The 12,895-nt window shown below is 42.2% G+C and overlaps 1 protein-coding gene across 1 annotated transcript; it reads left to right on the top strand.

Moving 5' to 3' along the window:
• The first annotated feature begins 1,143 nt into the window (after positions 1-1,143).
• Positions 1,144-2,501, top strand: LOC112230589 (liver-expressed antimicrobial peptide 2-like). The gene is made up of 3 exons (XM_024396860.2): positions 1,144-1,324; positions 1,432-1,598; positions 1,700-2,501. The coding sequence occupies exons 1-3, from the start codon at positions 1,256-1,258 to the stop codon at positions 1,737-1,739; spliced, it is 276 nt and encodes a 91-aa protein (XP_024252628.1). The 5' UTR covers positions 1,144-1,255; the 3' UTR covers positions 1,740-2,501.
• Positions 2,502-12,895: the final 10,394 nt, after the last annotated feature.

A 12,895-nucleotide genomic window follows, 5' to 3' on the forward strand; every position in this document is an offset into this window, starting at 1 on the left:
TTGCTGCACTGAAAGTAAAGGGGCTGAATAATTTTGCACGCCCAATTTTTCAGTTTTTGATTTGTTAAAAAGTTTGAAATATCCAATAAATGTCGTTCCACTTCATGATTGTGTCCCACTTGTTGTTGATTCTTCACAAAAAATACAGTTTTATATCTTTATGTTTGAAGCCTGAAATGTGGCAAAAGGTCGCAAAGTTCAAGGGGGCCGAATACTTTCGCAAGGCACTGTATATGGAATAGCATGCAGACTAAACTTAAACTTGAGACTCTTGTCCCCCTGTCGCCCATTTTAAATATTTATTGGTGGATTTTTATTTTTGTATTGCTTGTAACTGTTTCGGGTAATGCAAGTTCTTGTGCTGTTGGGGGAATAACCTGTAGTGTAAATATAATCTGTTGCTGTATTTTTTTGTGTTATCTGTTTGTCTTGTGTAGTTTCTTAATCATTGTACCTAAACTATATTTGTAAACATGTATACGCAGGGCCCAGCTGTAAAAGAGAACTTGGTCTCAGTCTGTGTTCCTTGTATAATAAAATGATAATATTTGAAAATAAGCCATGCATGCCTCCGGACCCGGCTTGACTGTTGACTCTTTGTAAGACATGTTTCTTTGAATAAAAACATTTGACTGATTGAATGATTATTCAGAGCGACTTGGTTTCATCATCATTACCCTCACAACACATGTTGGCATAAATGTCAAAAGGTAAGTATTGGAAGAAGTATGCATAACATAAATCATTTGTCTGTACAAAGGTAACACGTAGAGGCCAAAATGCAATCTTTTGTTTACTTTGGTACCGAGTGCTGTCACACGTGTAACGTTCTTGCATTTTTTTCGATGTGCGCTCTAATGAGGTTATGGACTTGTCATTATCAACAGAAGGAGTTTCCTAGAGGTGCCCAAGATATCAGCAGAGTTGATGTCATTCTGGCCATAGCTCCCAGTGCTAAGACAGTTTACAATCAGAGAGTTACTGGTCCACAGTGGAGATCTTATCTTTACCATTGTCAAATATTTGACATGGCATGTGTGTATGTGTGTGTGAGTGTATATATGTCTGTGTGTGAGCGTGTGTGTGAGAGAGAGAGATAGAGAGAGAGTGATAGAGTGAGAGAGCGAGAGCGAGAGAGAGGGATGGTATATAAGCGGAGTTCTCCAAAAGAACATTTGCTACGCTAGTTAGAAACAGACACCTAGCTGCCTGCCATCCAGCACCTTTCACCGAATTTTCCAGAGTATATCTCACCATGCACGGTCAAAACCACAGCAAAGCAACGCAAGGTGTGTGTCTGGTCGCTCTGATTCTTATGCATCAGGTAAAGCACTTTTTATCATTTTATTTGGAATAGTGTTGTTAACCATCTTCAACCAGCAGTGAAACTGTAATGCTAAATGTTGTTGACATATACACTTTGTATGGCAGGTGTGTGCTAGTCCAATAGGAAGCCATGATTCAAGGCTGAGTCTGCAGCAGGGCACCAAGCTACTGGAACGGAGAACCCGCATGACCCCTCTGTGGAGGTTCATGGGTACCAAGCCCACTGGGGCCTACTGCCGAGACCATTTTGAGTGCTCCACCCAAATCTGCAGGTAAGATATAGTTAACTGCCTTGGCTTTATACATGAGCTATTCTTTGATTGTTTTGTTTTCCCATTTATGTTGATCGACTGCCACTTCTCTCCTGGTGTAGAAGGGGCCACTGTGCCCTCAATGGGGCAGTTCATTCCTAGAAGTGGAGGAGCCAGAGGTTTCTTCTCACCAATCAGAGAACATTGACTAATGTTTTAATGGAGTTGATTTACGTAACAAGCATGTCAAGAATCTTCCCAGACATGGTGAAACTTATCAGATTGCAAACTGTTTTTTTTAATGTAGGCCAGAGATGAAACATTTTGAAATTAGAGGAATGGTTTTATCAACTTGGTGTATATTGATCTCACATGTTCTTGAAAGCACTTTAACTTACCATTTATGAGTATGTACTGTATAATACTACAACTCAAGAGCGTTGAAACAATTTTTATTTTATTTTGTATTTTATCCCCATTAGCTGTTGCGAAAGCAGCAGCTATTCTTCTTGGGGTCCACCCAATGATCACCATTAAACATTGCTGTAAATGTCCTACATGAAGACTGACATCCTATAAAACGGTGTTTAGTTTGGTTTAAATGTTTAGTATGCACTGTTAAGTGTGTACTAAAGTGAATATGAACCATTCATCCATGTGCTGTACTGTAACTATTCTTGCTTACTCATGTCTAATGTCTTTGTAGAGATTTTTTATAGAAATAGTATAACGAAGAGGCAAAATGTCAGATGTATTTGAAAAAGGTAATACACCAAAGATTTGCGCACAAATGAATGCAAGGGTGAAATATTTGCATAAGAGCGTACTGTAAAGGAATCAATGTACTGTGCCTGTCTACACTTACATGGTTTAACAAGAGAAGACACACTTAAAGTTGCAAAAATAAAAGTACATTTCTGATAATTTTGATGTTCTTGTTTATTCATTGACTGCTCATATCTTACTGATGACACAGCACAGATATTTCAACGTTTTGTAGCCTTTTTGTTCATTTTTATGAATAACTTCATAACTTTATATTGAACTTTATTTGATTGTTTATGACAACTATTCGGTTGAAGATGCTGTAGTCAATTATACACTGTGGCTAGGCCTAATGCACACAGAAAATACAAACTGACTAGTCTGAGAGAAGCAGTGTAACAGACAGTGACCAGAACGCACCTTTCTAAACCCTGCCATTTGCTTCCCTTTCACGTTCTCATCCGATGGTGCAACTACAACAAGTTGTAGTAAGAATTGTTTTACTGTATCCATTTTCAAAGACCTTAGTAATCAAACTGCTGCTTCCTATACTAGCCTATGGTGACATCATCTATCAAAACAAAACACAACCAAGATCTCACTTTGCGATTTAGATGTAATTTATAACAAGCCGATTCAGACAAGTACATTGGTTAAGGAAACTCACGCTACTCCTTTCAACAACAGCAGCCATTACACATTCCAAAGGTGCATCATGAGGTTAGAGTAACATCTTTCAGGTACAAAGGCTTGACTTGAGTCATTTACCTATAGAAATCAGGGCATTAAAATCACACAGTGAATCAAAAAAAGGCTTTTTCAAATGTTAAGATCAAACATTTTTTTGTTTTTAACTAATAGAAACATCATCGTGTGAAGATATTTGTACATCTGTAGGCCTATGGTACTAAGTTGTATTATTTGTATTAGTAGTTGAAGCAGTAGTTTGTATTAGTTGTATTAGTAGTTGTAGCAGTATTTTTTATTGGTTGTATTAGTAGTTGTAGCAGTAGTTTATATTAGTTGCATTAGTAGTTGTAGAAGTAGTTTATATTAGTTGCATTAGTAGTTGTAGCAGTAGTATATATTAGTTGCATTAGTAGTTGTAGCAGTAGTTTATATTAGTTGCATTAGTAGTTGTAGCAGTAGTTTATATTAGTTGCATTAGTAGTTGTAGCAGTAGTTTTTATTAGTTGCATTAGTAGTTGTAGCAGTAGTTTATATTAGTTGTATTAGTAGTTGTAGCAGTAGTTTTTATTAGTTGCATTAGTAGTTGTAGCAGTAGTTTATATTAGTTGCATTAGTAGTTGTTATTAGTTGCATTAGTAGTTGTAGAAGTAGTTTATATTAAGTTGTATTAGTAGTTGTAACAGTAGTTTTTATTAGTTGTAGGCCTATTAGTAGTTGTACAGAACTTTCTATGCTGTTAAGATAGGGTTTTATTTATGTATTATTATCATTGTTATTATTATTAGACAGTAAGTGCCATATTATTATTGTTACGAAGCAGTGTTTTTTTTCTTCAATTGGACACTTCTGAAAATGAGATGGTGCATCTGTAGCGTTTGTCGTTGGGAGAAAAAGAGGAGGACCAATGAGCAGCGTGGTAAGTGTTCATAGCTTTTAATGACGCACTAGAACACTGAACAAAACAGTCCAGCCCTCTTCCTGGAGAGCTACCGTCCTGTGGGTTTTCTGTCCAACCCTAATTTAACACACTTGATTCTACTAATTAGCTGCTCAACAAGACATTAACTAGCTGAATCAGAACTGCTAAATTAGGGTTGGACTGAAAACCTACAGGACAGTAGATCTCCAGGAAAAGGGTTGGGCTGAAAACCTACAGGACAGTAGATCTCCAGGAAAAGGGTTGGGCAGCCCTGGCCTAGAGTCTGCAGGGTTTTTGTTTTTTCCTTTCAGTTAAGACCTATACAACCATTTGTGGGGAGTTCCTTACTAATCAGTGGCCTTAATTCATCAATCAAGTCCAAGGGAAGAGCGAAAACCTGCAGTCACTCACTCTGCCCTCTGGGGTGAAACTCACAATAACGCACAGATGGTTACGGAAACTATACTCCGTCAACTGGTGAGTGCACTGTGGGCCTATTCATGACAATAGGCTGGCTACCTTTGTCATGCTGTGTATCCAATATCTAATGTCCATTTATGATTAGTCTAGCCCTGCTTAATACCAAAAACAATTACATTTTTTGGAAAGGCAAATATTTTTGATTTTTGTCTGATTTTTAAAGTGCACTGCTTATGTTGAAATTTATAAACTCAATGCTAATATCAGCACCTCCCTTCTGTCACATTTCTTGCATCAGTCAACATTTACATTGAAGTCATTTAGCAGACGCTCTTTTCCTTGGGTGATATTGTGTGTAAACATGTACAGGTAACTGCCAATATAAAGTAAGGACTAACATAACGTGTCTTAATGGGGCGTTGGGGCCACTACGAGGCAGAACAGCTTCAAAGCACCGTGGCATAGATTCTACTAGTGTCTGGAACCTTACTGGAGGGATGCGACACCATTCTTCCACAAGAAATTTCATCATTTGGTGTTTTGTTGATGGTGTTGGAAAGAGCTGTGCTCCAGAATCTCCCATAATTGTTCCATTGGGTTGAGATCTGGTGACTGATATGGCCATGGTATATGGTCTACATCGTTTTCATGCTCATCGAACCATTCAGTGACCACTCGTACTCTGTGGATGTGGGAATGGTCATCCTATGGGGGCATAGCCATGGTAGACAAAATAATTGCCTGCGCAGCATTGTTATGCATGACCCTAAGCATGATGGGATGTTAATTGCTTAATTAAGATGGGTTTTGTTTGTTGACGTGTAACTTTTGATATGCCATTTTTCCGCAATGGATTTTTATTTTCTAGTTCAATACCCTGTCCAGCTGGTGGCCGCAACACACCATTAACATTGGATGCCAACCGCCTTTAAACCCCATCATAGAAGGAAGAAAAATAATTCACTGATGATATCACAGCTATCAATTCTTTACCAAGTGCAGCTTGCCACCTGCTGTGAACACAAATCTCAGTTTTTGGACATTATTCCTTTCTAATGAATTTATTCATCACTGTGTGTAAATACCAGAACTGTAAATACGGTATTTGTTTCCCCCATATTTCACTGTCAGTTGTCAATAGTTTAAGGGAGTCTATATACATTGTGTGCAAGAGGCATGAGGAGGTAGGTGAATAATTACAATTTTGCAGATTAATAACACTGGAGTGATAAATGATCAGAAGGTCATGTACAGGTAGAGATATTGGTGTGCAAAAGAGCAGAAAAGTAAATAAATAAAAACAGTATGGGGATGAGGTAGGTAAAAATGGGTGGGCTATTTACCGATAGACTATGTACAGCTGCAGCGATCGGTTAACTGCTCAGATAGCAGATGTTTGAAGTTGGTGAGGGAGATAAAAGTCTCCAACTTCAGCGATTTTTGCAATTCGTTCCAGTCACAGGCACCAGAGAACTGGAACGAAAGGCGGCCAAATGAGGTGTTGGCTTTAGGGATGATCAGTGAGATACACCTGCTGGAGCGCGTGCTACGGATGGGTGTTGCCATTGTGACCAGTGAACTGAGATAAGGCGGAGCTTTACCTAGTATGGACTTGTAGATGACCTGGAGCCAGTGAGTCTGGCGACGAATATGTAGCGAGGGCCAGCTGACTAGAGCATACAAGTCACAGTGGTGGGTGGTATAAGGTGCTTTAGTGACAAAACAGATGGCACTGTGATAAACTGCATCCAGTTTGCTGAGTAGAGTGTTGGAAGCAATTTTGTAGATGACATTGCCGAAGTCGTGGATCGGTAGGATAGTCAGTTTTACTAGGGTTGGCAGCGTGAGTGAAGGAGGCTTTGTTGCGGAATAGAAAGCCGACTCTTGATTTGATTTTCGATTGGAGATGTTTGATATGAGTCTGGAAGGAGAGTTTACAGTCTAGCCAGACACCTAGGTACTTATAGATGTCCACATATTCAAGGTCGGAACCATCCAGGGTGGTGATGCTGGTCAGGCGTGCGGGTGCAGGCAGCGATCGGTTGAAAAGCATGCATTTGGTTTTACTAGCGTTTAAGAGTAGTATATAGAATGGTGTCGTCTGCGTAGAGTTGGATCGGGGAATCGCCCGCAGCAAGAGCAACATCATTGATATATACAGAGAAAAGAGTCGGCCCGAGGATTGAACCCTGTGGCACCCCCATAGAGACTGCCAGAGGACCGGACAGCATGCCCTCCGATTTGACACACTGAACTCTGTCTGCAAAGTAATTGGTGAACCAGGCAAGGCAGTCATCCGAAAAACGGAGGCTACTGAGTCTGCCGATAAGAATATGGTGATTGACAGAGTCGAAAGCCTTGGCAAGTTCGATGAAGACGGCTGCACAGTACTGTCTTTTATCGATGGCGGTTATGATATCGTTTAGTACCTTGAGCGTGGCTGAGGTGCACCCGTGGCCGGCTCGGAAACCAGATTGCACAGCGGAGAAGGTACGGTGGGATTCGAGATGGTCAGTGACCTGTTTGTTGACTTGGCTTTCGAAGACCTTAGATAGGCAGGGCAGGATGGATATTGGTCTGTAACAGTTTGGGTCCAGGGTGTCTCCCCCTTTGAAGAGGGGGATGACTGCGGCAGCTTTCCAATCCTTGGGGATCTCAGACGATATGAAAGAGAGGTTGAACAGGCTGGTAATAGGGGTTGCGACAATGGTGGCAGATAGTTTCAGAAATAGAGGGTCCAGATTGTCAAGCCCAGCTGATTTATAACATTAATAGCTACATTTTCGCCTGTCATTGTTTAACTGGCTAGTCTGATGTTGCTATCTACCTGTATTTTGGTTTCAGTCATTGGATTATTATAACAGATGAGGAGCTGTATATCTTGGTTTGTTATTGTTAAATGAATGTGCCTTGTCTTAGTCTGCATGCCATTGTATTCATGTTTATTATTTCCACACCACATCTTGTATGAATAAAGGGACAGTGAATTGGATAATCACAGATGAGTGCAGGGCTGGTCCTGGCCTTTCTGCCACAATTGCCGTCCCAGTAAGCAAAATGATGTTGAAAAGATGTCTAAAATACATGTTTTCCAGACTTTGAAGTTAGGTTCTGAATGAAAGGTGAAAAGATGTCCTTGATAGATGTCTATATTTGGACCAAATCAAGGCTGGTCCAGACCGGACAAAATCTGAACCAAAAAAAGACATACGAACAGGACCAAAAATACAGCCAACAGGCGTCAGCCTCAGTCCGTGCTCACTGGGGTACAGCCTACAGTGTCGCCTGAAATGACATTTTAGGAATGCCCATCTACGTGGTAGGACTACTGTTTCGTAAAACACCAAAAAAGGACATCCAAAAGACGTTGGTGTCGGTCTGTGCTTACTGGTGTGTAGCCTACCATGTAGGCCTGCAATGGAATTTTATGAATGCCCATCCATATGGTAGTCCCACCATTTGTAAAACATGCTGTTGCATTGGCAAGTCCTGATTTCTGTGACTAATCAATTTGTCCATTTAAGCTCTGAATTTCAGCTTCCCAACTTTATCAGTAGGAGTTATCCTGAACCTATTTGCAATGTGTTTACACAGTGAGAAATGCAGAAGTATTTTATTTTTTGCTATGATCAGCATGTAAAAAATGTATACAAACTTGAAACAGCTGATCATAACAATTTAGCCTATGGGGTGAAACTCCTGGACAGCAGTTGTGTGAGTGCCCTGATGCTCCATTTTACTTTGACCTGTCCTGTTGTTAGGATATGTTGTTTTAACATGTGAGCGCATTTTTAAAAATTTGATTGGTCGCCAAGTAAGTTATGCTATTTGATCGGAGAAACCTGCATGATGTAAAAAGTTCGCATCTCATTACATTGTCATACATTTTATCTCCAGCCTGTAGGCTACAGAAAAGGCCACATACTCTTTCTACCATGTTATATCTGCTCAATTATTTATGTAAAAAAAAATTGATGTTGATGGCACGGCAGAAATCTGCTGTATGAGGTGGAGTACTGGAGGAGGAGGTGCCTGGGGCTGCCTAATGAGCTCCCTCATCTGCAGTATGAGGTGGAGTACTGGAGGAGGAGGTGCCTGAGGCTGCCTAATGAGCTCCCTCATCTGCAGTATGAGGTGGAGTACTGGAGGAGGAGGTGCCTGGGGCTGCCTAATGAGCTCCCTCATCTGCAGTATGAGGTGGAGTACTGGAGGAGGAGGTGCCTGGGGCTGCCTAATGAGCTCCCTCATCTGCAGTATGAGGTGGAGTACTGGAGGAGGAGGTGCCTGGGGCTGCCTAATGAGCTTCCTCATCTGCTGTATGAGGTGGAGTACTGGAGGAGGAGGTGCCTGGGGCTGCCTAATGAGCTCCCTCATCTGCAGTATGAGGTGGAGTACTGGAGGAGGAGGTGCCTGGGGCTGCCTAATGAGCTTCCTCATCTGCTGTATGAGGTGGAGTACTGGAGGAGGTGCCTGGGGCTGCCTAATGAGCTCCCTCATCTGCTGTATGAGGTGGAGTACTGGAGGAGGAGGTGCCTGGGGCTGCCCCTGGGCTTCATGGAGACCCTGTCTGGCTTTCAGGAGGACTTGGCCCATCTGGACGGTCCTTTGGGATAGGAGTTCTGGGTCACATGGGGGCAGATCAAAGCTCTGGGTGGTTATGGTGGAGTTTTAAGGTTTCCCAGTCTGCAGTTTTATTGTGTTCTTCTCATTACAGACTGGGCTTGGAGGCAGACCTTAACATGTGATGACAATACAAAAGAACAAATAAACAGAAATTACAACATATAAGCCATGCCCCTACTAAGCCACGTCTCCCCTCCAGGGTTCCTCCAGGAACACGTTGCTACATCAAACCATTAAAGGTTCCTCAAGAAGCCCTCAACTAACCAAAGGTGCAAATATGAACCATTGATTAGCAATGGTTTCTTCAGGATCTCCAGGGGTTCCTTGAGTAGTCACGAATTCTAAGAGTGCCTTCTCTCTCCTCTCCTCTCTCTTTACCTGATGCATAAGACTCATAGCCACCAGAAACACACCCTGTGTTGCTTTGCTGTAGTTGGACCCTGCATGGTGAGAATATCCTGGAAAATTTGGTGAAAGGTGCTGGATGGCAGGCAGCTAGGTGTCTGTTTCTAATTAGTGTAGCAAATTGGCCTAGCATCGTCCGGGTTAGGGAGGGCTTGGCCGGTAGGGATGTCCTTGTCTCATCGCGCACCAGCGAATCCTGTGGCGGGCCGGGCGCAGTGCTGGCTAACCAAGGTTGCCAGGTGTACAGTGTTTGCTCTGACACATTGGTGCGGCTGGCTTCCGGGTTGGATGCGCCCTGCCCTGTGTTAAGAAGCAGTGCAGCTTGGTTGGGTTGTGTATCGGAGGACGCATGACTTTCGAACTTTGTCTCTCCCGAGCCCGTGTGGGAGTTGTAGCGATGAGACAAGATAGTAGCTACTAAAAAAACAATTGGATACCACGAAATTGGGGAGAAAAATAAATTTAAAAAACAGTAAAAGAGAACCATTAGGGGACCACCTAATTCTACTACATCCTTCCTCTTTTCCTCTCTCACTCCGTTTTCCTCTTTATGTAACACCCTTTCATCCCTCTCTCTGATCTGTCTGGTCTGTTTAGGAGGAGTGTGAAAAGTGACTGACAGAGATAGAGGTGTCATGAGTAGTGTGTATATGTGTGCATCTATTCATGTCATTGCGTCAGAGCTGTTTCATAAAGTGTTTCAAATGAACTAGAAACAGTCAATTAGTACAAGTCAAACCAAACCAATTTTCATCTTTGAATTTATATGATGATTGGCATTTAAACTTTCATAGTATTACCACAACGACCGGCAACACAGTTTGTCTTTCAATCACCAAGGTGGGCATAACCAATGAGGAGATGGCACGTGGGTACCTGCTTCTATAAAACAATGAGGAGATGGGAGAGGCAGGACTTGCAGCGCAATTTTATTTTAGCCCTTGGCAACGCAGACGCTCGTTGACGCGCGCAATAATTGATTAACTTACTAACTTTATTGTCCCCATGGGGAAATTCTAGAAATTGTGTTGCAGGGTCATGTGCACATTCAAAGTGGTGTTTAAATACAAAACACGATTGACAAAACAACTTTCAGAACAGTTACGCACCAATACAAATAATAATAGTAAGAAATAAGAAATAAAACATTAAAAAATATATATATACATTTTTAGAAAAGAAGAAAAGACTAGCCTGCTGGCCTTACGGGGTCAATGGGAACATTCACCCAAGTTATTTAGGAGGGATATCACACCTGGCACAAATGATTGTCTCATTCTATTTTTCCTGCTGAGGGGTGCCCTATACCTGCACCCAGAGGGGAGTAATTCAAAGTCCAGGTACAGGGGGTGGCTTGGGTCTAATATGATTTTGTGAGCCTTACGGAGGGCCCTGACCTTAAAGACCTCATCCAGGCCTGTCTGTTTGACTCCAAGTACCTTGTAATAATCCTTCTCAGCATGTTTCTCTGGCTGATAGTGGCATTGCCAAAACAACAAACAATACAAAAAGTTAAAATACTCTCAATAAAGGATTTGTTAAACAGAGTCAGTATAGTACAGTCTACATTAAAAGAACCCAACTTTTTTAGAAAGTACAGTCTCTGTTGGCTCTTTTTGTAGATCAGGTCTGTACATTTACTCCACTGAATCTTATTGTCCAAAAAACACCCAGATATTTATATTCCTCTATGAATTCTATGGTCTGACCTCTGATAGATGTTACAGAGGTAGGTGTTGTATGCTTCCAGAAGTCTATGCACGTCTCTCTGGTCTCATTGGTATTGAGGACCAAGTGTGATTCGTCACACCACTCTACAAAGTCATCTAGGACCGGGCTATGATGATCCTCGTCATCATGCAACAGGCTGATCAAGGCAGTGTCATCAGCAAACTTAATGAGGTGTCTGTCAGTATGGGAACTAGTACAACTATTAGTGTACAAGATGTACAGAAGTGGGGACAAAACACATCCCTGAGGAGAGCCTGTGTTGGTATTGCGTATGTCCGACACATGGGGACCTATTTTGACTCTCTGTGAGCGTTGGCTCAGGAAGTCCAACAGCCACAAAACCAGCCCCCCATCTAAGGAGAAGTCCCGAATGAGTCTCTGTGCCAGAATGTAAGGCTGGATTGTGTTGAAGGCAGAAGAAAAGTCAACAAACAGAACCCTGACATGGGATTTGGCACCCTCTAGATGTATATAGACCATGTTGAGGAGACTACACCCTCTAGATGTCTATAGACCATGTTAAGGAGACTACACCCTCTAGATGTCTATAGACCATGTTAAGGAGACTACACCCTCTAGATGTATATAGACCATGTTAAGGAGACTACACCCTCTAGATGTCTATAGACCATGTTAAGGAGACTACACCCTCTAGATGTCTATAGACCATGTTAAGGAGACTACACCCTCTAGATGTCTATAGACCATGTTAAGGAGGGTAAGAATGGCATCATCAACTCCTCTGCTAGGCTGATAGGCAAACTGAAATGGGTCGAGGAGCTTCTGGGTGACACTGAGAATATGACTTTTCACAATTTTCTCAAGGAATTTCATAACTAAGGATGTCAAAGCGACAGGGCGATAGTCATTCAGCACAGAGGGATTAGATGCTTTAGGAATTGGTATAATTATTGAGTTTTTCCACAATACTGGCAGGTGTTGCTGGTTGAGTGAGGATTGGAAAATGTCTGTAAAAACACCAGCCAGTTGTTCAGCACAGTGCTTTAACACATGTCCACTTATTTTGTCTGGGCCTGGGCTTTTGTGTGTGTTACATCCCCTGAACAACTTAAGAACATGACTGTTGAACAACAACTCCCTCAAACATTTGTAATGATGTTTCCATTTGTTTTACTTCTGACAAGAAGTTGTCTGATTCAAATCTTGAGAAGAAAACATTCCGTTCATTAGCCATGTTCTGGCCCTCGTATCCCCCAAGGTCAGCACTGGTTTTTCCCCTGCCTATGTGGGAGGAACGAGCCATGGATTTAATCCCTTGCCAGGCCACCCTTGTGTTTCCTGAGGAGAGGGTCCTCTCCACCCTTGTGTTTCCTGAGGAGAGGGTCCTCTCCACCCTTGTGTTTTCTGAGGAGTGTCCTCTCCACCCTTGTGTTTCCTGAGGAGAGTGTCCTCTCCACCCTTGTGTTTCCTGAGGAGAGTGTCCTCTCCACCCTTGTGTTTCCTGAGGAGAGTGTCCTCTCCACCCTTGTGTTTCCTGAGGAGAGTGTCCTCTCCACCCGTGTGTTTCCTGAGGAGAGGGTCCTCTCCACCCTTTTCTTGAATGCCTCCTTGTCCACCAGTATCTGTCTTTTGATCTCACACTGTACATCTCTTAAAGCCTGTCTATCACCCTCAGCATAAACTGATCTCACGTTGTACATCTCTTAAAGCCTGTCTATCACCCTCAGCATAAACTGATCTCACACGGTACATCTCTTAAAGCCTGTCTATCACCCTCAGCATAAACTGATCTCACACTGTACAT

The sequence above is a fragment of the Oncorhynchus tshawytscha genome, linkage group LG33 (assembly GCF_018296145.1).
Source record: "Oncorhynchus tshawytscha isolate Ot180627B linkage group LG33, Otsh_v2.0, whole genome shotgun sequence".
In the NCBI taxonomy this organism is placed as follows: domain Eukaryota; kingdom Metazoa; phylum Chordata; class Actinopteri; order Salmoniformes; family Salmonidae; genus Oncorhynchus; species Oncorhynchus tshawytscha.

Excerpts from the sequence above, each read along its gene's own strand:
- LOC112230589 (XM_024396860.2), top strand. The coding sequence starts at position 1,256 with ATGCACGGTCAAAACCACAGCAAAGCAACGCAAGGTGTGTGTCTGGTC. Across the intron at positions 1,325-1,431 it reads CTCTGATTCTTATGCATCAG|GTGTGTGCTAGTCCAATAGG; the intron begins GTAAAGCACTTT and ends TTTGTATGGCAG. Across the intron at positions 1,599-1,699 it reads TGCTCCACCCAAATCTGCAG|AAGGGGCCACTGTGCCCTCA; the intron begins GTAAGATATAGT and ends CTCCTGGTGTAG.